Source organism: Poromitra crassiceps (assembly GCF_964638095.1).
Source record: "Poromitra crassiceps genome assembly, chromosome: 3".
NCBI classification, from domain to species: Eukaryota; Metazoa; Chordata; class Actinopteri; order Beryciformes; family Melamphaidae; genus Poromitra; species Poromitra crassiceps.
Window position 1 is genome coordinate 78,597,421 of NC_139625.1, and position 24,657 is coordinate 78,622,077.

Consider the following 24,657-nt stretch of genomic DNA (forward strand, 5'->3'; position numbering starts at 1 on the left):
TTGACTTGCAAAAAGCATGTCTGTCTGTGTGAGCATCTCTGCCATAGGTTCTCCTACACAGATGGGTATTCAGTTGGTTGCGATCTGCAACCTCGCTGCTAGATGTCACTAAACCCTACACACTACACTGGTCCTATAAACAAGTGGTCCCCAGGTCCTTGAGGGGGTTCCAGGGGGTCCCCAGCAAAAAGGGGAATCATTTATTTTCAGTGTAACTCCATCCATAAGTGACACAATGACAGAATGGATTACTGTTTTGGTCATGGCTTTCATATACAGTACTTCTGTAATCTAAAAGCAAAAATCTTTTCAGATGGGGGACCCTGGGGTAAAAATCTTATCAAATGGGGGTCCGTGGACTAATTCGGGTCAGTTTAGGGGTCCTTGATGTGAAAAAGTTTGAGAACCACTGCTTTAAACAGAACATCAGCCCCTTTCCAATATGTTTTCCTTCACATCTGCTATAAATCCATGGTGTTGTTGTTGTGCTGTCCTCTTGCAGGCATGGCGGCGGTGTTAAATCCATGGTGTTGTTGTTGTGCTGTCCTCTTGCAGGCATGGCGGCGGTGTTGCCGAGAACCCTGGGCGAGCTGCAGCTGTACCGGATCCTGCAGCGGGCCAACCTGCTCTATTACTACGAGGCCTTCATCCAGCAGGGCGGCGATGACGTTCAGCAGCTGTGTGAGGCCGGGGAGGAGGAGTTCCTGGAGATCATGGCTCTGGTGGGCATGGCCAGCAAGCCGCTGCACGTGCGGCGCCTGCAGAAGGCGCTACGCGACTGGGTCACCAACCCAGCTCTGTTCAACCAGCCCCTCACCTCCCTGCCTGTCTGCAGCATCCCCGTCTACAAGCTGCCCCCTGAGGGCTCGCCCACAATGCTCACCGCCCAGGACCGCGCCAACGCCGCAAGGTTATTATGTCTTTGCATTTTTAGTTTTTAGTTTTTTAAATTTCGTTTTGACTTTTTGTTTTCAATTTCTGTTTAGTTTTCATTTGTTTTTCCCGCGGTGCTGGCCAGCAGGCTCGCCGGAGTCAGAAGATGGCAAAGTCAGGACACCCAGTCACTCACTCACTCACTCACTCACTCACTCACTCACTCACTCTCTCACTCACTCACTCACTCACTCACTCACTCACTCACTCACTCACTCACTCACTCACTCATGGACCTTTAGTGAGGCTAGGGATTAGAGGCCGTAGCTAGGGATAGGGAGGTCATAAAGAGTCATGGTTGAAGGGGTGGGTAGGGTTAGTGGCTAGGGGGATATGGGTCATGGGAGGGGGGCAAGGAAGTGGGGTGCGAGGGAAAAGGGGCCATAGCTAGGGATAGGCAGGTGGTAAAGAGTCAGAATTCGAGGGGTGGCTAGGGGAGTGGCTAGGGGGATGTGGGTTGTGGGCGTGGGCGTGGGCGTGCTACCATAATGCTGAATGGCTACACCACTGCACCGTGGGCATAAAGTGGCCATTAAAGACAACTATAAAAGATGTGCCAGTCAGTGTGTTTGCGTCAATAGTACTGTAGGCTTATGTAGGAAATAAACTGACAAGGACCAAAACTAAAGACATTTTCTCTATTTTGGTTTATTTTAGTCAGCTTTAACACAATACAGTTTCAGTTAGTTATCTTTTTTTTTGTAAAGCCTTGTTTTTGTGTTCATAAATGTTTTATTCACACCTAGTTTTTGTTACTTCGTTCGTTTTCGTTAACGATGATACCCTTGTTACCCTGGCAGCGTCAAGATGCCCAAAGCGGTGGCCGCTGCCTGCTCGGACCCTGGGAAGCTGGAGGTGGCGCGGGACAAATTGTCGGGGGGGTCGCCCCTGCAGGGGGGCAGCGAGGCACGCTTCTGGTCAGGCCACAGCAACGACAGCGAGCAGAGCCTGTCGCCGTCGGACCTGGGCTCGCCCTCCTCACCCCGCGACGGGCTGGAGGCACTGGACGCCGCTGCAGTCCAGTCGGTGTGTGAGAAATCAAACATGTAGAAACCTCTCTGCCCTGCAGAAAAGAGTGTTTTTCTCTCTGTCTGGCATACCAAAGATGAAGTCACCTAGCAGAGCACAGGACTTGTACTGTCATACCTGCCAACATTAGGCTGTGAAGAAGAGGGAGGTTTTCTGGGTACCCCCCCCTTCATCAGAGCTGTCAGGTCCATCACAGCTCATAAATGCTCATGCTACCCTATCTCTAAAGGGGGGTCTCGTAGGTAGCTTACGCATAGAACCCATTTTCATTCAGATATGAGTTGAGAGGTCAAGGGACCCCTTTGAAAATACTTTTCTCCTCGCCAAAATTTTGCCTAAGTTTGGAGCATTATTTAGCCCCCTTCCCAACAAGCTAGCATGACATGGTTGGTAAGAATGGATGCGTTAGGTCTTCTAGTTTCATATGACACCAGATACTTCACTCACCACTCCGGAGCACAGCAGGAGAAAGGGTTAAAATTAGGGACACTCCCGCGGAAATCGTGAGTGTTGGCAGGTATATACTGTATACATTACAAGATTAGAAATAGCATGCTATGTACATGCATATATGCATATGTTGGAATAATGCATGATTCCAACATGTTCTATCTGTCCATTGTGTCCGAACAAGGTAAAAGTTAGAGGTTTGAATCTGCAAGTTGAGTATGTGGGATGAACTATGACGACTTGTTTTGATCAGTGTATAAAACATGGAGTTTCCAATTGTCCATTGTCACTTGTCTAAAAACTGACGCATGCACATGTACTGTAGAATAAAGCAGTTCACAGGAGACTGTTGGACCTTGGCTCATTCCACAAGGGTGAAATGTGATGTTTGTCCTCCAGGTGCTGGAGTGTGTGGAGCGGATGGCGCCGGGCCTTCCCAAGGCCGACCCGGCCGAGGTGAAGGAGCAGTTGAAGAGCAACAAGAAGCTGGCCAAGATGATCGGACACATCTTCGACATGAGCCAGGACGAGCCGCGCAGAGAGGATGAGATCCGCAAATACAGCGCCATCTACGGCCGCTTCGACTCCAAGAGACGCGACGGCAAACACCTGACGCTGCACGAGGTTGGTGGCTATACAAATCTGTTTTATTTAGGCATATTATTTAACATGATATTGAAATGTTTTCATATGATTATCGTAATATTAGTTTTGTTGTTATCACTCATTCATCATACATTTTACCCCAAATCTCCTCTGATAATGTGGAGAGCGGAAAATGCACATTTGCACACCTGCTATTTAAATCTGATAATGTGCATAGCTCCAATTTTACACACCTTGTAGGCTACTTACACTCCTGTAGTGAATATTTAAACTGTAACCCTGTGAACTCAACAAACTGTAAAATCTTTCCAGCCAACAGGATCAAGTTAAAGTTAAAGATTGTTTATCGCCCTAAATCACAAACATGTCTCTGAACAACTTATAAAATACAAGCATAGCAAAAAACACAAGGTGGCAAGAGCAGGTTTTAGCAAGACAAACTCTAGCTATTCTACAGCCTAACCTAACCTAAAGTACATAGTAAAACAAACTGTCTGTCTGTCTGTCTGTCTGTCTGTCTGTCTGTCTGTCTGTCTGTCTGTCTGTCTGTCTGTCTGTCTGTCTGTCTGTCTGTCTGTCTGTCTGCCTGCCTGTATGCCTGCCTGCCTGTCTCTGTGTCTGTGTGCTGTCTGTCTTCCTGCCTGTCTGTCTGACTGTCTGTGTAGCTGACGGTGAACGAGGCTGCAGCCCAGCTGTGTATGAGGGACATGGCTCTTCTGACCCGGCGAGACGAGCTTTTTGGACTCGCCCGTCAGATCTCCAGAGAGGTCACCTACAAATATACCTACCGCACCAGCAAGTACGTACACCATCTAATATACCTACCGCACCAGCAAGTATGAACACCATCTAATATACCTACCACACCAGCAAGTATGAACACCATCTAATATACCTACCACACCAGCAAGTACAAACACCATCTAATATACCTACTGCACCAGCAAGTACAAACACCATCTACGGTAATATACCTACCGCACCAGCAAGTACAAACACCATCTAATATACCTACCACACCAGCAAGTACGAACACCATCTAATATACCTACCACACCAGCAAGTACAAACACCATCTAATATACCTACCACACCAGCAAGTACAAACACCATCTAATATACCTACCACACCAGCAGCAAGTATGAACACCATCTAATATACCGGTACCTACCACACCAGCAAGTATGAACACCATCTAATATACCTACCATACCAGCAAGTACCAACACCATCTAATATACCTACCACACCAGCAAGTACAAACACCATCTAATATACCTACCACACCAGCAAGTATGAACACCATCTAATATACCTACCACACCAGCAAGTATGAACACCATCTAATATACCTACCGCACCAGCAAGTACAAACACCATCTAATATACCTACCACACCAGCAAGTACAAACACCATCTAATATACCTACCACACCAGCAAGTACGAACACCATCTAATATACCTACCGCACCAGCAAGTACAAACACCATCTAATATACCTACGGCACCAGCAAGTATGAACACCATCTAATATACCTACCACACCAGCAAGTATGAACACCATCTAATATACCTACCGCACCAGCAAGTACAAACACCATCTAATATACCTACCGCACCAGCAAGTATGAACACCATCTAATATACCTACCACACCAGCAAGTACGAACACCATCTAATATACCTACCACACCAGCAAGTATGAACACCATCTAATATACCTACCACACCAGCAAGTACCAACACCATCTAATATACCTACCACACCAGCAAGTACAAACACCATCTAATATGCCTACCACACCAGCAAGTACAAACACCATATAATATACCTACCACACCAGCAAGTACAAACACTATCTAATATACCTACCACACCAGCAAGTATGAACACCATCTAATATACCTACCACACCAGCAAGTACAAACACCATCTAATATACCTACCACACCAGCAAGTACGGACACCATCTAATATACCTACCACACCAGCAAGTACAAACACCATCTAATATACCTACCACACCAGCAAGTATGAACACCATCTAATATACCTACCACACCAGCAAGTACCAACATACCTACCACACCAGCAAGTACAAACACCATCTAATATACCTACCACACCAGCAAGTACGAACACCATCTAATATACCTACCACACCAGCAAGTACAAACACCATCTAATATACCTACCACACCAGCAAGTACAAACACCAAAATGTGACACCTGCTGACAATATAATTGCAGGCATGAAAATAAAACAAAAAAATAAAAATGAAATTACTACAGTTGCTAGCCCAGAATGTGACAATTTATAATATCTGGTTTGTAACATTCAACATTGAGCATCACATAAGATTTATTTTTATTTTTTACAAAAGTATGAATATGAAGCATTTTGGAAGGAAACTTTTCGTTCTAGCATATTACTAAATACAAAAATATATTTGGTTATACAAATATATGATATGAACTGTGTGTGTTGCTCTGTGTTTCTCTGCCCAGGTCTCGCTGTGGAGACAGAGACGAACCGTCCCCCAAACGGATTAAAACAGAGGTAAGCCCTGGTCAAATAATACTACAGTCAGATTAAAAACATGCAATTGCGATTTTTTTTTTAACTTAAATTAAATATTTCCATGGTCATTCATGTGCAGAGTGTTTCAAAATCCATGGTGGTCCATGAGAAAATCAGCATTCTTCTCTTGCATGGTTTTTGTCAGAGAACCGTGATGCAGTGTTGCGTTTTCACTCCAGTTGGGTTAGATCATATATTATAACATGATTTATGGATGATGGAATACACCTCTTGGAGTTTGGCAGAAACTATTTACAGAAAACAGGTGGCTGCTTTATGCAGGTAAAAAAAAGGGGGGTAGTGGAAAAAATATTGTGTTTTGATGAACAACGACATACAAATTTGTCCAGGAACAAATTCCATCTACTAAAACTGCAGTAAGCAATTTTCATGACCATTTTGGTTGTAGGTCTGACAAAAAAACAATCAATCAGGGTTAGCTAGGACATAGTCTCAACGCCAGACCCATGAGAGTTCTTACCTTGATACACTACGTTACTGCTGCAGATCTGTCTCTGGGTCTGATACACTACGTTACTGCTGCAGATCTCTCTCTGGGTCTGATACACTGCGTTACTGCTGCAGATCTGTCTCTGGGTCTGATACACTACGTTACTGCTGCAGATCTGTCTCTGGGTCTGATACACTACGTTACTGCTGCAGATCTGTCTCTGGGTCTGATACACTACGTTACTGCTGCAGATCTGTCTCTGGGTCTGATACACTACGTTACTGCTGCAGATCTGTCTCTGGGTCTGATACACTAGGTTACTGCTGCAGATCTGTCTCTGGGTCTGATACACTACGTTACTGCTGCAGATCTGTCTCTGGGTCTGATACACTACGTTACTGCTGCAGATCCATCTCTGGGTCTCATACACTATGTTACTGCTGCAGATCTCTCTCTCTGGGTCTGATACACTAGGTTACTGCTGCAGCTCTGTCTCTGGGTCTGGGTCACTTTTAGCTTCAAAGTGCTGTCGGACTCCTGGCCAGTGATTGGTTCCCCAAAATCCTGGGGGCACCAATCAGTAACGACTTTAGCAATCAGGCGCGTCCATCTAACCTGACACTGTTGTCTTTTGAAAACAAACCACTCTCTCATTGGTGCTATGGCCTGTTGATCATTAAATTTTGAGCCCCCCCTAGACCCGCCCTCAAAACAGCAGCTGGGGCTGTGAAGTAGCACAGACTCTATTATATAGTATACGATGCGGAGCGCAAAAATTCAATGTAATATTTCAGTCTGGGGAGAGACTAGCTAGAACATAACTAGCCAATCACAGCACACAAACAAGGGTCATTGGGGATATATCTGCTATGTTGCTAAGGTGTAAGGTGCCGTGTCCTCAAATAAACAGCACTGCTCAGTCACTTTTTTGAGGAAGAGGCGGGACAAAAAATATCTTAAAGCAAAGCCTGGAGCGATATATCTGCTTTTTGTGGGTTTCCGGTGATAATTATTAATTGTATTTTCTTGTTGGGTTGATGTTAGCTTGCTATTTACCCTTGTGATACAGAATAAAATAAAGTAAGAGTTCTTGAGTCAGATATTCGGCTTACTTGAATATATTGAAAGATTTAAGGTCTCATGACAGGAACAGAATGCCACTAGCACAATGGGCACTTTGGAAGCGCTCTGGTCATTCATATTTTTGATATCCAAATCGTTCCGCCATGAACAGAAAAAGAACAAAGTTTTCTATGGACACAGCCTCTAATAAGGTAGCATTTCATTTATTACTGTCTTGTCTTTGTCTGGATTATTATTAATGGTTTAATTTCTGAGGTAGAGGATAAGAACAAGCCCACTTAGGGTTTCCTGTCTCTAATGGCACATTATTCTGTTGTTTTCCTTTTGTCTATTTCTGTTTTCTGTTGTTGTTTTTTTATGCGCAAATAAATAAAACTAACAACTAAGTTTTGGATGGTTGTCATATTGGTGAACCAGGAACTGAAGCATATTATGTTGTTTCTATTCTCTGGAACTTGGATACGTTTAATAACATCTCAAATGTGCAGATAGAACCTTCACAGATGAAGCTGTTCTAACACCTAAAATGTGCAGATAAACCTTCACAGATGAAGCTGTTCTTGAGGTTTTTAAAGTGAGTGGAGCAGCAGGAACAACAGGACAGCCTTGAGCAGAGACAAAGCCAGCTCAGTGTGAATCTCTTGACAGGAACTCTTGGCTGATGGCAGCTTGTCTTGAAGCTGAAAGGCTCCTCTCTGCTCGTAGAGGACTGATGGAAAACACATGTGGCTCTGAACTCTGCTGGGACTTCAGCTCAGATACGCATGAACACCTGCTCACAAACACTACTCTGCACTTCTAAAGGGGAATTCCACCCAAATACAGTTGAGCGTTGATATAGAGAAATTCCCACTTTTTCGATTTAATCAGATCAAGGACCCAAAAAGAAGAAGAAAAAGGTTTAATAATAATAGTATTACTGCAAATAACAACAACAACAATAATAATAATAATAATAACAATAATACAATGATATGAATGTTATATTAATTATATAAATAAACAGGTTTAAAAATAAAAGTGATGATGATAATCCAGTTAAAATACATTAAAACAAGAAGGCGAGTTGAGAATGGAGTTGAGAGCCAACATCTCATATGCAGTTATCTGTTTATAGAGATTAGCCAAAATGTCATGTGGACCTAAAACACTTAGAAAAAGTATCGGTCTATCAACTCCAACTCCATTCTCGCATCTCAAGTTACAAATCGGACTCTAAACAATGCCTGAAGAGGAAGTCTTGGCCCCGATGTCCGCCCAACCCCAGAAAGCCCAAAATATTGGCCGTCGCTTGTGTATGTACTGTTTTAGTTGTAGAGAAAGAGGTGTAAGATGTAAGCATGTCTCTCTCTCCCCTCCACACCTTCAGGAGAACTTCTTTGACATCCAGGAGGCACTGCAGGCCATCCACATGCGGCAGGAGATGCTGAGGGAGCAACTGGCCTGCGCCAAGTCCAAAGGAGAGGAGACAGTCGGGCGAAACCTCCAGGTAGATCTCTCATATCAGCTAGGAATCTCCCCCCGTAATACTCTCACAGTGGTATGAACTATTAGCAGAAAGGATCCAGAAAACCTTCTGATGTTGCATTAACATCATATCATAAGAAGTGGACGAACGAGATTATGTCTCGTTGCAACAACTTGGAAGTGTTCACATGTTTAGTATATTCAAGGCGGAAGTGAAAACGCAGTTAAAACTAGAAGGCACTCGGAGAGCACAAACTGCCGCCAAGGCCAACAAACAAGGCCAATAGGTTATGCTCTTATTAGTGAGTCAGATCTGTATCTGCTCCAAAATGTAATGGGTTCTTCCTTGGTCCATGCTACACCCTTCCTCCAAGTTTCATGAAAAGCAGCCCAGTAGTTTTTCCGTAATCCTTCTGACAGACAAACCAACCAATGGCATAGAATACATCACCTCCTTGGTGGAGGTAATTAAGAAAAAGTATATAGGACAGGTAAGGTAAAACAAACCCACAAAGGCTTAATACAAAACCTCACCTGAAATGCCTGAAACATATAATACAATATAACAAAAAATACAAGCGGAAACAAAATGGCATTATTAAACACAAAACTCTCAATGCAGAGTCAAATAGGTACAAAGGAATATTGCACTAAGTCAAATTCCTCATTTGTAACATTTCAAAAAAGTTACGATATCTTTGCCGTACTAAAATGCCCAGAATGCATTGTGTTGAAAGGACTCTCGCTATATTGCTGACAGACATGCTGCGGGGTGCCGACAGATTTGCATGTCAGCAGATGTTTCCAGTTGAACTGGCGTGCTGCAGACAGGGATCAGTTTGATCTAGTTTGATCCGGTTTGATCCAGTGTGATCCAGTCATGTTCTTTCTTGGCATCCATGTTGTTTGCTGTGGCCGTGGCTCGTTCCTCATTAGCACCGCCATGTAGGAGGAGAGCTTTTTATGATAACTCATTAACCACACCCACTCACACACAGGCTCACATTCAATTCAATCTGTGTGTGTGTGTGTGTGTGTGTGTGTGTGTGTGTGTGTGTGTGTGTGCGCGTGCGTGCGTGTGTGTGTGTGTGTGTGTGCCGCATGTGTGTGCCTCTTCCTATGTATGTTGATATCTGTATCTGTGGCTGCAGCTGCACTTGTTATTTCAATGTAATTGTTCACATTTTATAATAAGGGTATATTAATTGTAATGCTTAAAATGCATTAACTAACCCTTAACATAACTTAACATAACTAATGTGATTAGTAATAATTTACTAATGGTGTTCATAAGGTATTGATTGATAAATTATTATTAGAGTGCTACAGGAATTAGTCCTAACAGGTTACCTAACCCTAATCCTAACTATTAAAGCATGTATAAATTAAACCATAGTTAAAGGGATACGCCAACATTTTGGGAGATTTGCCATATTGCCGACATTAATGGATAATGTGGATGCCTTTATCGTCAATGTGCATTCCCTACAAAGAGCAGTACAGCCCTCGCTGCTACTTAGCTAGCGCTGCAATAGTAGTGAATGGTGCAGCTGCATACTCCCATTCAGTCGCCCAAAATACACATTGCAACAGCGCCAGAAACACTCACATGTACATGTTGTGATTTGTGTACTCACCACGCCATGAAATAATAATCCATAGTGTGCTCCTCTCTAAATTGTCCAGCTTCAATTTTTCTGCTGAGGCCATTAAATGGGTCGAATCATATTTGTCTCACCGGGAGCAGTGCACTGTGGTTGGCGGTGTCAGCTCCCCTTACCTGAGCTGTCCAGTAGGGGTCCCCCAAGGGTCAATTTTGGGCCCAATTTTCTTTTCCCTGTACATTAATGATCTTCCAGATTACTGTTTTAATGTAGATGTCCAGCTTTATGCTGACGACACAGTTATTTTCACAAGGGCTAAAAACCCAGTGGCGGCGGCACGTGTCCTATCTTCAGCTCTCTCTCATATTCAGGCATGGCTAACTAAATCTTGTCTCGTGCTGAATGCAAAAAAAACTGTTTGTATGTTCTTTTCTAAAAAAAACATTGCACCTTCGCGCTCCAATGTTTTCCTGGGGTCAGAGGAATTATCAGTAGTTAACGAGTTTAAATACTTAGGCGTGATGCTGGACTCCAATTTAACGTTCAGCAATCACATTAAAATGATCTCCAAAAAAATTAAATTCCACCTGTATAATTTCAGACAAATAAGGAGCTGTCTGTCCACAGACGCTGCGTTTTTATTTTTACACTCAATGATCCTTTCGCATCTGAATTATTGTATAACTAGCTGGTCGCTGACAGGAGTAACCATCCTCAAACCAGCCGAACTACTTTATAAAAAAGCCCTGAAAATACTAGATAAAAAACCCTTTTCTCATCACCACTGCCATGTCATACGTAAATATGGCATGCTAAGTTTTGAGAACTTTAGAAATTTCACCTCTGCCTGTCTAATATACAAAGTTCTACATGGACTGGCGCCGCCTCCTCTTGCTGACTTTATCAAATATCGTGCTCGACCCGTGTCACCCGGGCCATTACGAACAAGGTCTGTGAGGTCCCCTTTAGAAAAACTTCCTTTAGTCAGAAGACCCTATCCTTCATGGGAAGCACTCTCTGGAATAATCTACCTCCCTCGATTAGAGAATGCCCGAGTCTCGCCACCTTCAAAGGCCAGTTGAAAATATGGCTCAGATCAAACCAACAATGTGATCACAATTAACATACTTAACAGATCATTTGCCATGTTTTGCAGCATGCTCTGTGTGTTTTATTTATTTTATTTATTTTAGGTTTCACTAACCTTTTATACTATTAATTTTTTTTGGTACTATTAATTGTGTGTTTTAATCATTTTTGGTTTTACTAACTTTCTGTACTTTTAATCTTTGTTGTATTATTAATTTTTCTTTCGCTTTCATGATTACATCAACCTGCCATGGGACTACAGGTGGAAACTAGCCCTTGGGCTACAACCTGGCATATTTACTGTACGGCTGTACTGTTCATTAATGTGTAAAGTCCCATTCTTTAAATAAATGAATCTGAATCTGAGTTACTGGAAACGGTCATATTCGAAGTAAATCCACACACCGAGATCTAGCAAAGATTAACCAAACTAACCAAGAGACACTGAAGTTACTTCCTCGTTTGCCATGAGGCGCTGTACACAGGCGCATGCGCGCATGTGTCTGGATTTACTTCGGAAAAGGTTGTGTTTCCGAGTGTTTCTGCCACTGTTGCAATGTGTATTTTGGGCGACTGAATGGGAGTAGGCAGCTGTACCGTTCACTACTATTGTAGCACTAGGTAAGTAGCAGCGAGGGCTGCGCACCGCTCTTAGTAGGGCTCGCACAGTGACGATATAGACATCCACATTATCCATTTACTGTCGCCAATTATATGGTAAATAGGCGAATCTCCCAAAAATGTTGGTGTATCCCTTTAACATGAACACTATTAGTAAATGATTACAAGACACATTCGTTAACTGTTACAGTAGGGGTTATTTTTTTGAGCAGTTGTAAAATCACTCTAAACCACAGCCTCACAGGGCTTATTGCTTTTATAAAATGATTGCTATAGACGGTTTTAACTTAACAACATAAACAGTCTAAATTGCCCCTAGCTTACTTCCTGTTGCATTGTTTGCAAATACAATAGCGGACAGGAAATAAGCTAGGTTTCAAATGGTTCCCATAGCAACACAATTCCATGAAAACCATCTATACAAATCAGCTTTGCCTGGACTTGGTGTTGCAGATGCAGCTGGAGCGTCTGCTGGCACGGCAGATGGAGATCCTTCAGGATGCTGCGGTGCAGGAGCGGCTCCAGGCTCTGGACTGGAGGATCCCCCCCGCCGCCCTGAAGTACCTCAATGACACACAGGGGGGCGCCAATGGAGCCTCCACCACAGACGCCAGCAGAGACAACCACGGTAGGGCCGAGTCGACTTAGGTCTAATCTCTCGAGACAGACTTTCGACTTTCATCGAAAATCTGTCGGAGGGTGCAGGCTCGCATGCTGCGCTTTACCCGATCAAAATGAAGTGAACGTGACCGGTGTGTAGTCAAACTTACCATTTTCAGCGTGTAGCAAGTTGCTACTTGCTACTAGCAACGAGCTATAGTTGTTGTTGTTGCTTCATAGCAACGGAGGGATTTGAGAGCGACATGCAGGGAGCGGAAAGGAAATCCATAAATGGTCAGAGCCGGTCAGTTGGAGCCAATGGCAGAGTTTGCAGGGAGCGGAAATGGATTTTCTTCCACTGCCGGCGGAACCCCTCAAGTTCCTGTTACACAGCATTGAAACGAGGCTGCCCCCAGAGGTTAGAGAATTTTTTTTTTTTTTTTTTTAACGCCACTATTTTTTGAGCCTTGGTCCGCCCCATAGTTTGGGAAATCAGGAAGCAGTAACGTTGATTACAAGCAGAAACAAACCTCCGTGATCAGAAAAGGAGGAAGAAAATGGGTATAATGGCAAGTTCAGCAAGATGTCCCGCATTTTGGGTGAGAGAGAGAGAGGGAGCACGTCAGCGTGATCAGACCGTGACAGAGACAGATAGAGAGAGACAGACGAAGAGCGTGGGGGGGGGGGGGGGGAGAGAGAGATGGAGACAGAGAGGGAGAGAGAGAGGCAGAGAAAGCGAGCGAGACAGACAGACAGACAGTGAGAAAGAGAGAGGGAGGGCGATCAGACCAGAGAGAGACCGACGGAGAGCGGGAGAGAGAGGGAGAGAGAAAGAGAGAGGGGGGGGGAGAGAGCTGGCACGCAGCTGCTCCTGTCTGCACACACTGTGGCTCGAGAGATGTAGAGGATAGCATGGTTAACTTCACACAGTGCAGCCTGAGAGATGTGTATTCCCAGTAACTAGTAGCAATAATAACAATACCAATGGCCAAATACTTACCCATACTAATGATAATAGCTACTACCCATATTAATACAACAGTGCATCTTTGCACAAAGCTCCCAGGTTTACGTACCTCGGTTTAAGGTAGATTTAGAACAGATAAAAAATAAAAAATAAATGCGATTAATCGCGATTAACTGGACAATCATGCGATTAATCGCGATTAAATATTTTAATCGATTGACAGCCCTAGTTTAAATATATACCATTGCAAGTGGGCATATGGTATCTGTCACAGCTAGGGAGGTGTACCAGGCTGTCCTACAACTTGCTGATGGCAAAGCATGTGGTTTGGATCACGTATCTGCAGAGCACCTGAAGTTAGCGAGCCCCAAGGCTGCAGCTCTTCTTGCCATGTGTTTTAATGGCTTTATGACCCATGGTTTTCTGCCAGCATCTATGTTGTCAGTCACTCTGGTGCCTGTTATCAAGGATAAGACTGGTAAAGTTGGGAGCCTAGAAAAACTACAGGCCTATCACCCTAGCCAGTGTGATTTCCAAAGTCTTAGAAATGGTTTTATTAGATCATTTAAGTTTGTTTATTTCTACCTCTGATAACCAATTTGGCTTCAAGGCCAAGCATAGCACTGATTTATGTATCTATGCATTGAAGGAGGTTGTCGAAGCCTATAAAAGGCAGAACTCCTCTGTTTTAGTTGGTTTTATTGATGCATCTAAGGCTTTTGATCGAGTCAATCATCATAAGCTGTTTTTAAAATTGAGTCAAAGTGGTGTGCCTGGCAGCATAATACGCATCCTGGCATACTGGTATGCCAACCAGAGTATGCAGGTAAAATGGTGTGGGTAATGGGGTACGGCAGGGATGGCTACTCTCCCCTGCTCGCTCTTTTCAATTTATACATGGAGGCTGCAGAACAGGATGTATGATAGGTAACGCCTTGGATAACCATCTTATGTATGCAGATGACCTGGTGATCTTCTCCCCCAGCAGCGCTGGGTTTCAACAACTGCTGAATATCTGTTCTGAATCCGGGGTCCAATTTGATGTTAAATACAATGCTAAGAAGAGTGTTGTTATGATCTGTAGAACGAAAGAGGACAGGGATCTTGCTTTTCCTGTTTTTCACTTGTCTGAGCATGCTCTATGTGTCTGTGATAAAACTAAATACCTGGGCCACTTCATCACTGACCATATGGGTGATGATGATGATATGTATAGACAGCGACGTATGTTATACAGTCAGGCTAACATGCTGGTCAGGAAATTCCACTCCTGTTCTGATGATGTTAAGACTCTCTCACTCTCTTTAGGGCTTACTGTACCCCTATCTATACTGCCCCCTTGTGGGTAAAGTTTAAGAAGGCGAGCATCCATAAACTTCAGGTTGCCTATAATGACTGCATGCGCATCTTGCTGAAGAAGCCCAGGTGGAGCAGTGCTAGTGACCTGGGGCCGGTTGCACCAACTGGTCTTAACTATGCCTGGTCGTAACTCCTACGTCGGTCTTAGTTAAGACCATGGATTTACGCCTGTTGCACCAACACGGCTTACGTCTGGTCTTAACTATGCTGGTCTTAACTATGCTGGTCGTAGCAATGCGCGTCCATGTGAATTGCCAGGGAATGCACCCTGATTGGATGATGTTGCAAAAAATGTGCCTCGCGACCTGCTTGGAGCACTGTGCCACTACGCTCTCTCAGCCACTAGGCTACTGTAAAACACCCTCCCTCCTCTCACCCTCCCTCGCTCCGGGGGAAAAATGGCGGCGATTGAGCCAGAAAGACAGTCTGAATGAAATTGAATGTAACGTTCCCAATTCTATGTATTACATTCTAAAAAATTAACGGCAACATTTTGGAAGGCTAAGCCACACAACTAGTTAGTTATAATCTAACGTCGTGCTTTCAAAGACGGCGAACTGGCGGTGTTACGACGATGACGGTCAAAAAGGTCTCCGCGGAGATCTCTGTTACAGGCAGGCTCTACGCCTCCTCCTGACCAGGCGTAGGAGTTACGCCTGGTCGTAGTGAAAATAAGGCTTAAGCCGTCTTGGTGCAACCGGCGTAGCTGTTAGGTCGTAAAGTTACGACCAACTTAGCTTAAGACCAGTGTAAGACCAGTTGGTGCAACCGGCCCCTGTTCTGTAAGGCGGGGGTGGCCACTTTCCAGGCACTCCTGAGAAATCTGAGGTACAGATTCATCTGTCGATTGAATGTGTCTCAGAATGTCATTATTAAGTTGCTCACTGATCCTGGGCTAAGCACTGTGAGATACCAGTGACATTATGTGGAAATTCTGGTACGATTCTCTTTTATAATGTTTTTCTTTTATTGTGCTCTTACGTGCTTTTTTATGTCCTTTTGTAATTGTGTATGTGACGTCTATGGACTGTCTGTCAATAAAGTTTTGATTGATTGATTGATTGATATATAAATATGGTCAAGCAATCAACACGTTTTGAACAGGCATGTTTTGAACGGGCACTGCACTAGTTTCTAACAGAAAACAAAATGACACGGTATGGAATCCTACAGGAGGTGTATCTGTCTGTGTGCTGCAGTGTTTTCGGCTCCTCTGGATGGAAACAGCACCTATGGGTGCTGATTCTCCACACCCAGCCCTGGCTGCTACTATGCCACCTTCTTCTCATCTCCCTTTTCAAGCTTGTCCTCTTAGAGAGAGAGAGAGAGAGAAGAGAGAGAGAAGAGAGAGGGGGGAAGCAAAGATGATTATTCAGGATCTTCCTCTCCTCCGGGCCTCTCCTCCCTCCTCCCACTCCCGACCGACAGCTCATTATATCCTGTTCCCACACTTCCCACAATGCACCTGTAATTATCACGCCCACGCCTGTTTACCTCCAGCCAGTTGCCCGGAGGGGGGCGTCTCTCTCTCTCTCTCTGTCTCACCCTATCTCTCTCTCTCTCTCTCTCTCTCTCTGTCTACTTCTCTCTCCCTCCTCCCCCACGTATCACAATTTTCTCCCTTCTCTCTTGCGCTCTCTCTCTCTCCTCTTCTACTTCCTCATTTGCCTTTCTTCCGAACCCCTTTCTTTCTCCCAACTGTTCAAATACTGACATTTGGTCAGGACTTTTTAACACACTGGGAAGTGGGAACCCCTTTTTCATCATTTGTCAACATCCTGGGAGCGGTGAATGGGTTATTGGTTTACATCCCAAAGGTTGGTTAATGGTTAAATTTTAGGCAATTAAAACCACAAGTTTGGTTAAGGTATAGTAAAGTTTAGGCAAATAAAACAACTTGTGTTATTCTTATGGTGGTATCTAAAACACCTTGGTGAAGGGTCGAGAAATGGTTTGGTCATGGTTAAAGGTACATTCAATGGCTCTATATTCTCACAGCAATCACTGGTCAGTGACTTGAAACCTCCAACCCCCCGCTGTCCTCTATCTCTCTCCTGTAGTCCTGCATGCAGGGCGGACGTATCTCCGCAACCGCCAGGGATGGCGGCGTTGGATTCGTGGTGGAAAAATACATATACGGTAGTTCTTTATCGCGATCTGACCTTCCATTTCCCAGAAAATGTCATCTGTTCTCTGATTGGATAGTTTGAAGTCGGTGCCAATTTTTATCCAATCAGAGAAAAGTTGACATTTTCTGGGAAATGGAAGGTCGGATCACGATGCCTATAAAGGACTATGTGTATTTTTTCACCCCGAATCCAATGCCGCCATCCGAGTCTCTACGAGTTACGGTTGCGGAGATAAGTCCGCCCTGCATGCATGGGGGTTGGGGGTTTCAAGTCACTGACCAAATACTCTATTTCAGTGATTGCTGTCAGAATATAGAGCCATTTAACACTTATTTTAACACAAAAACATTGCTGAATGTACCTTTAACTAAGAAAAACGTTCGTTAAAATTTTTAATGTGGCTTATGGTTGAAATGTAGGTTACTCTAAACTTTGCAGTCATGTACTAATGTTTTTTTGTTTTTGTTTTGTGCCTGTCTTTGTGTGTTCGTCTTTTTTTCAGACGAGCGACCAATCAACTTGCGGGTTGTCAGTCAGAACATGCAGGAAGGCGACCTCCCATTGGGCAAGCAGCTAGCCAATGAGCTGAAGCGTCATCACAACCACAACCACAACCACAACACAGACGAGACCAAAACACCAGCAACAGGTCAGTTGAGAAGAGTGGAGAAACCACTCAGCCAAACCTGCAGGTAGAAGGTTCCCTGCCTTGCTCAGTGGCACTTGGACTTCCCACATGCTGTTGATATAGACACTTTAGCTGTAGTAACACATTGCCTTGCATGCCTGTTATAGCCTTAGAGGTTAGTTTCAATTTGGTATTAGTTTGGTATTTGCTATTATTAGTTAAACTACTTGAGTGATGCTGGGTTAATTATTTCTTATTTTATAAAGTTTCCCCATGTGTATTTCAGAAGATATGATCGTTATGATTACAATATGAAATAGTGCATGCCATGTTGAATCAAGGCTTGTAGCAACTGATGCAAATAGGATATCTTAATGAAATGTAATAAAACAACTCTTTAAATGAGTCAAAAATACAATAATAATGTAATAAATTTCTGGATAATGTAATAACATCCTCAGATGTTTTTACAATGTTGTGAATTGTATTTTCTTCCTGTACTGCAATACATTATTATATTAACTAACCCACTGAACCATAAACTTTTGTTTTTGCTCCTGTCACATTACTCATGTATTTGACTCACTGTAGGCTCCTGGACTGCTGGAAAGAGCACAGTCATGGCTAGAAGTAGGGCAGTGCAGTATAAGGGCCTGTGTCCACCTAGCTTCTTTTTCTGACGTTAAAAGCTGGGAGTGCGCTGGGGAACGCTGATCCCAGCGCACAATATACAAGGAAGCAGTCTGCAAGTAACGTTAGTTCAGCTTGATAGCTGACAGCTAGCAAGCTAACAACACAGGTAGGCTACGCTATTAAAAGCAGTAAGCACAACACTCACCAGAAATATTAAGTGTCTAGCCGATCTGCTCCCACAATTGAGCCGTTCTGTCTCTGTTGCGATAGTTTTTCCATATGATTAGTTACCAGAAAAGGAGCAGCCGACACCAGCGTCTTTCTGAAAAGTTAAAATATTTTCAGTTGGAAGCGCTGGGAGTCGGCGCACAAAAACGCCGAAAAAAGACGCTGGGCGCTCTGCACTTTCTCTACACGTCCGTGTGCGCTCGCATACGCTCTCCCCGCATTGGAAACAATTGAAAATAGACGCCGGAGCTGATGAAAAGACGCTAGGTGGACACAGGCCCTAACTGTGTTTTTTTGGTCATGTGACTGTTGGTCTCAGGCAGCCCGAGTCATTCAAAGCTTCACAGTTGCGCTGCGGAGCACAGTAGCCTGTCGGTGGTTTTTGAGGACTAGGACTCACTTTTTTTCCCTCTTAATCAGAATGGCAGTCTGATTACTTTATTATTTGGCAGTTATTACATTATTTATTTATTTGAGAAAGGGACAGTGCATATTAATGAACAGTACAGTCAGTACATGTAAATATGCCAGATTATAGCTCGAAGGCTAGTATCCATCTGGAGTCCCTTGGCAGGTTGAAAGCAAAGTGACAGAAAACACATACATACATTACATAGGAAATATACAATATCAGTAATAGTACAATTAGTAAAAGAGAGAAAAGGAAAAATAAATGATTAATGTAAAAGTTAGTACATGTGTGAGCATCCTGCACAATCACACATGGTCACAAGACTGGTTCATTCTCAGCCACGCCTTCAGATGGCCCTTGAAGGTGGCCAAGCTGGAGCTACCCCTAAAGAGGGAGGTAGGCTGTTCCATACAGCGCTTCCTTTAAAGGATAGCATGTTTTGACCAAACAGGGTTCTTCTGAGCGGAACTTCACAATCCCTGTTGGTGATGGCTCTAGTTAGCCGGGTCGGATTGGCAGTAGATCTATATTTAATAAAGGTTACAAGAGGTGGAGGTGCTAGGCCATGTAGGACTTTGTATATCAAGCAGGCAGAGGTGAATTTCCTTTAAAGTATTATTACTTTATCAACCAATTTTGACCAATTATTCCAACTGTGTGTCAGTCAATAATTCATGAGTCTCTGCCAGACTTCATTAGGCTTTATAAAGCTGTATGCTGATGATATCTTCCTTTCTCTCTATCCTCACCCTCAGAAAACGGGACATCACAGCGGGTGTCAGACAAGAAGACCATCAAATCAGAGCCAGAAGACTCCACATAGTGCCTCCCGCCTCGCCCCTCGCCACCCCTAGTACCCCCCACTCTGTTCTACTCACACTTGACAGTATGCAGTTATTACCCATCATAGATACTAAGCAAGCACAGCCACAGTAGAGCCTTAACAACCAATGTTGCCTCATAAATAGCATTTATTTTTCTTTTATTTTTCTTGTTTTTAAAGGTTTTTGCCAAAGCACCTAGAGAGCATTTTGAGAAGCCGAACAGGGCCATCCCCTCGATGCTCTGCAGGTCTTTGTCTGTTGATTAATTGTACATGTTAGGATGTACATGTAATTTAAGAGTGATCTGTTTGAAACATTTCTATATGTTTTACCTCTGCCTGGGTGTTACTTTTGTTTGCTTACTTTGTACCGCGGGCTGGATCTTAACTCCGAGGTAGATTCAGGGAGAGGAGGAATTTGAAGCAAGCACCGTTTTGGTGCATTTCCTCACTGTGGCGAGTTGGGGATATTGATTTTGGAAACACTTTCTATGGGTAGCAATATCTATTAAGGTGCAACTGATGTGTTTTTTGAAGGCCGATGCCAATAGTTCTAGACTGAAGGAGCTAATGGTCGATAATTTGTGCAGATATTAAATATGTTTTATTTTTATATATTTTTTATAATGTTTTACTCAAAAAATTCCCAGTACTCATTGTTTCCCTAATAATTGTAATGTTGTTATGGTGATGAAAGCCTCAGAAACGTTTTAGACCATCATGGGACACTAAAACTCTCCATTGAACCCCAGACTAATTAAACGATTTTACTGTTAGCAGCATGTTAAGGCAAGAACTTTGGGATAGATCACTGCCTTTAAATTAAGAATTAATTTACACACACACAGACTCACACACACTTACGTGTGTGTGTGTGTGTGTGTGTGTGTGTGTGTGTGTGTGTGTGTGTGCGTGCGTATTAATTTACATTATGACATAGTAGTCATAATGTGATACACATAGAAAGTGTTAGCTTGTTTCTAAATCTCTAGGAAGGTCTGAGGAAGGAACTTATTGTGTGCAGGCCACAGTGGCTGGTATCTCCAAATTCACAAGCTAACTAGTATTTTTGACTAGAATAGGGTGCTTTCACACTGGGGACACTTGTCCCCAAACTGACCCCAGGTCTGGTTCATTTGATGAGTGTGAACGTTGCGTTCCGGGTGCGGAACAGCGAACCGTGACAGGGTCCACTTGAAAAGGTGGTCTGGGAACGCTTGGGCGTGCCCGAGGATGGAAAACTTGCTAATGTGAACACCATCCGTAGACAACACATGGGGCGAGGATACACTCCAGGCATAGTTGATGACACAAGTGTACTCTGCAAGTGTTCCCGAGCATGGTACAAATTTTGTAATGTCAAAGTTGACCAGCAGGGGAGAGAGTAGGGTGGGGAATCGTACTTGGGCACTTGGGAAAGCAATCATTCCCAGTGAAAAAGCACCCCAAGACACTGTTTGGCGATCGGACAGTACCAAGTGTTTGGGAGTGTAGACAAACTTACCAGCAGGATCCAAAAAGTTAGCAGCGTTTGGCTGGTGGCCTGTGGTTCATTCAAGTTAGATTTGGGAGAAGTTGTGGCTAGACATCTTCTGAGCCACATTCTCCCTAACTTAAATGTTTGTATTTGTACTGTAACTTGCGCTGCTGTATAAATCATGGGTGCAAACAAGGGAATAATGGGGAAATATTAAAATGAACGTACTGTAGGGAGAGTGAGTTATGATTCAGCCCTTCAGCGGATTTTTTTTGTTTTTGTTGTTGTTCAGTTCAGATCGCTCTTGTCTTGTGTATATTTATGGGAGCTAATTTAAATGGAGGATGTATAGGAGCTGTTTGGGAGTAACAGCAGGGGACCTCTGTCATTCGTCTCGGGCTGGCACGCCAGAGGCCGCGCTAATTGGTTCGTTTCACTTTGTAATTTAGCAAAACACTGCCGTTGGACCAAAACCACACATCTGCAAAAAAAAAAAGTATTTCAGGAATGAAGAAAGGAAGGCTTATGTTCACATTGACCCCGTAAGTTTCTGAAATTATCCAATGGGGTTTTTAGCAGCCTTCAAAAGGCCCCAGGAATCATGCAAGTCACTCAACACATAAGGTGACCATGGATCATTTCAATTGAAGCATAACATTTTTAATAAAATAAAATAAAATAAAAATATTGCAGATACGTGGTTTTTCCACAACAGCAGAAAAAGCAAAATCCCTGTTTATCGCTGTTCGTGGAGCAGCAGCCCCGGGTCTGTAAATAGTACCATGATAACAAATAGTGCTAATCTCTCAACCAGGGTTTCTTTGTCAAGTGTAACTTTGCTGTAGATTTTGGTGTCAATACAGTGTTTATGTATGTAGAGCAAAAAAGACAAGAAAAAGAAAAAAGTAATCCTACGTGTCATTGGAAAAAAATACAACAGTGTGAAAGTGTCTTGTATATAAAAAAAACACTTTACAAGATGATAATGTTGACTCGCCTTAGCTCTTAACAGTGTTTAATGCCCCCTGGTGGTCATCAGTGCATATTTCAAAGCTGTGTTTTACTGTTTGACATGCAGCCCGTTATCACTCCAACTGCATCAAATACTGCCGCTTTGTCACACACCCTCGGCCCTATCTTACGCCTGGTGCACCCTGGGCCCTATCTTACGCCTGGTGCACCATGGGCCCTATCTTACGCCTGGTGCACCCTGGGCCCTATCTTACGCCTGGTGCACCCTGGGCCCTATCTTACACCTGGTGCACCCTGGGCCCTATCTTACGCCTGGTGCACCCTGGGCCCTATCTTACGCCTGGTGCACCCTGGGCCCTATCTTACACCTGGTGCACCCTCTGCCCTATCTTACGCCTGGTGCACCCTGGGCCCTATCTTACGCCTGGTGCACCATGGGCCCTATCTTACACCTGGTGCACCCTGGGCCCTATCTTACGCCTGGTGCACCCTGGGCCCTATCTTACACCTGGTGCACCATGGGCCCTATCTTACGCCTGGTGCACCCTGGGCCCTATCTTATACCTGGTGCACCATGGGCCCTATCTTACACCTGGTGCATCCTGGGCGCTATCTTACGCCTGGTACACCCTGGGCCCTATCTCACGCCTGGTGCAAAATCAAAATCACCCTTTGTCTCTTTTTAACCCATTGATACCTGATGCAGCATTTGTCAGGTATAACTGTATAACTAATTGTGGCTCCACTAATTACCACTGGGAAGAGCCTCTTTCAGGGGTCGAAGATAACTTGGAGACCCTTCCCCAGTGCCTAAACCCAACCTGAAAACCCTTCCCCATTGCCTAAAACCCAAACTGGAGACCCTTGCCCAGTGCATAAACCTAACCCCCCTCAACCCCTGTGCCTCACCCCAACCCCAAGGCGTAACTTGACCCGTTGCCTCACCCCAATGAGGTGCGTCCGTCCGTGTGTGTCTCATACTCAACTTCCCACACACAAGGTGTGCTACAAAGCGGCAGTATGACACCGTCGGAGTGAGAAGGTGTTACATAACAGATAAGCATTCACTGTGTTTTTATGTGTTCGCCACACTGTGTAAATATGTCTGTTTGCTCTGTAGGTCCAAGACCATCATCATGTCCTGACAATTTGGTCTAGCTCTCCTTCTCAGATACCTTAGCCTCACTCACGGTAATGACAGACCAATGCAATATTTATGTAAGTAAGAAAGTCTATTTGCATACTATATGGTTCCATCATTTTGTCATGTGCTCAATGAGTGTTTCTAACAAATAGTTGGCTGGGTAAAATCATTCAAGTTGTTGGTGAATTTTGTAAAATGCCGGCCATTGTGGTGGGTGGGCAAAAAAAATGTTAATTTCCTGCCCTGATTGGCTCACATGCTTAGTAAGCGTCACTGTCGTTATGTTTCAGAGAATAGCGCATGTCTGACCTGCCATCTCACTGAACTAGTTCTGATCGACTCACCGTTCTCCTCACTGTTTACTGTAAAGTGATAGAGATAGATTAGGCTTCACCTAGTTATGCACCTGTTTTTTTAAACACTAATATATTTTATTTGTTATACAGCGCATAAACATTAAACTTTATTTTTTTGAACTCTATTGTGAGGTGCGTTCTCTGGTCATTGTCAAAGTTAAAGCTGTTACTTTTTATGTAGGCTGTATTTACATTTGTGTGTTCCATTCCATCCATCTGTTACTTGAGCTTTTTCTGTTCCAAGTCGGCTTTAGAGGCTGTGTCCAGTCCACACATTTCCCCCCATAGCAGAGCGCTTTGGATATCAAAAATACTAGTTCTGATACCCGTTAGAGCAGGGGTGGGCAACATTCTTTTCCTGAGGGCCATACTGACTTACAGTACATCAAGTAAGCGAAGGGCCACACATTGGAGAGTATACCTGCCAACACTCCTGATTTGTGCGGGACTGTCCATATTTTTAACCCTCTATCCCGTTGTGATTGGTAATTTCTTGTTAATCTCCTGATATAATAGTGATACAAATCCAATGGCTGTAGCAGATGAGATTTATTAACATAATTCTGCCTTTTATTGAGTTTTTGGGGGTCGTTTTGTTTTTCTTTGAGTCTGGCCCTGGGGCCGCATTTTGCCCCAGGCCCGCAAGAAATGACTGTAGACCAGTCATTTCTTACACATGAGATTACTTTTAGCCTTTTAGTCATAAAGATTATTGAAAGATAGCCTATTCCATATTCCAGACTGAAATGTTATAACAGAAGTATTGGCTAGAATGACATGAACATTTTGACACTTATTCAGCGGGTATCTTGCATGTTGCGTTCAGGTGCACTTTCATTTATTTTTTATTTTTTTTGTTGCAATTCCATCGCGGGCCACACCCGCGGGCCGTATTTTGCCCATGTGTGCGTTAGAGCATGCAATTATTGTCTGTCTGTCTGTGTGGGTGTGTGCCACCTCATGGATGCTGTGGGTAGTGCTATCACTAATTTATATCACTAACTGTCTGTGG

General features: G+C 43.7%; 1 protein-coding gene across 1 annotated transcript in view; it reads left to right on the forward strand.

Annotated features, from left to right (window-relative positions):
• Positions 1-23,770, forward strand: part of LOC310774315 (NGFI-A-binding protein 1-like) — a 30,370-nt gene extending 6,600 nt beyond the window's left edge. The window contains exons 2-10 of the mRNA XM_083634364.1: positions 556-910; positions 1,734-1,959; positions 2,812-3,036; positions 3,684-3,817; positions 5,530-5,581; positions 8,506-8,625; positions 12,371-12,545; positions 17,475-17,621; positions 19,629-23,770. Coding sequence (XP_083490490.1) covers positions 558-910; positions 1,734-1,959; positions 2,812-3,036; positions 3,684-3,817; positions 5,530-5,581; positions 8,506-8,625; positions 12,371-12,545; positions 17,475-17,621; positions 19,629-19,696 — 1,500 coding nt within the window. The 5' untranslated portion in view covers positions 556-557 and the 3' untranslated portion in view covers positions 19,697-23,770. The remainder of the gene's footprint in view (positions 1-555; positions 911-1,733; positions 1,960-2,811; positions 3,037-3,683; positions 3,818-5,529; positions 5,582-8,505; positions 8,626-12,370; positions 12,546-17,474; positions 17,622-19,628) is intronic.
• The last annotated feature ends 887 nt before the right edge of the window (positions 23,771-24,657 follow it).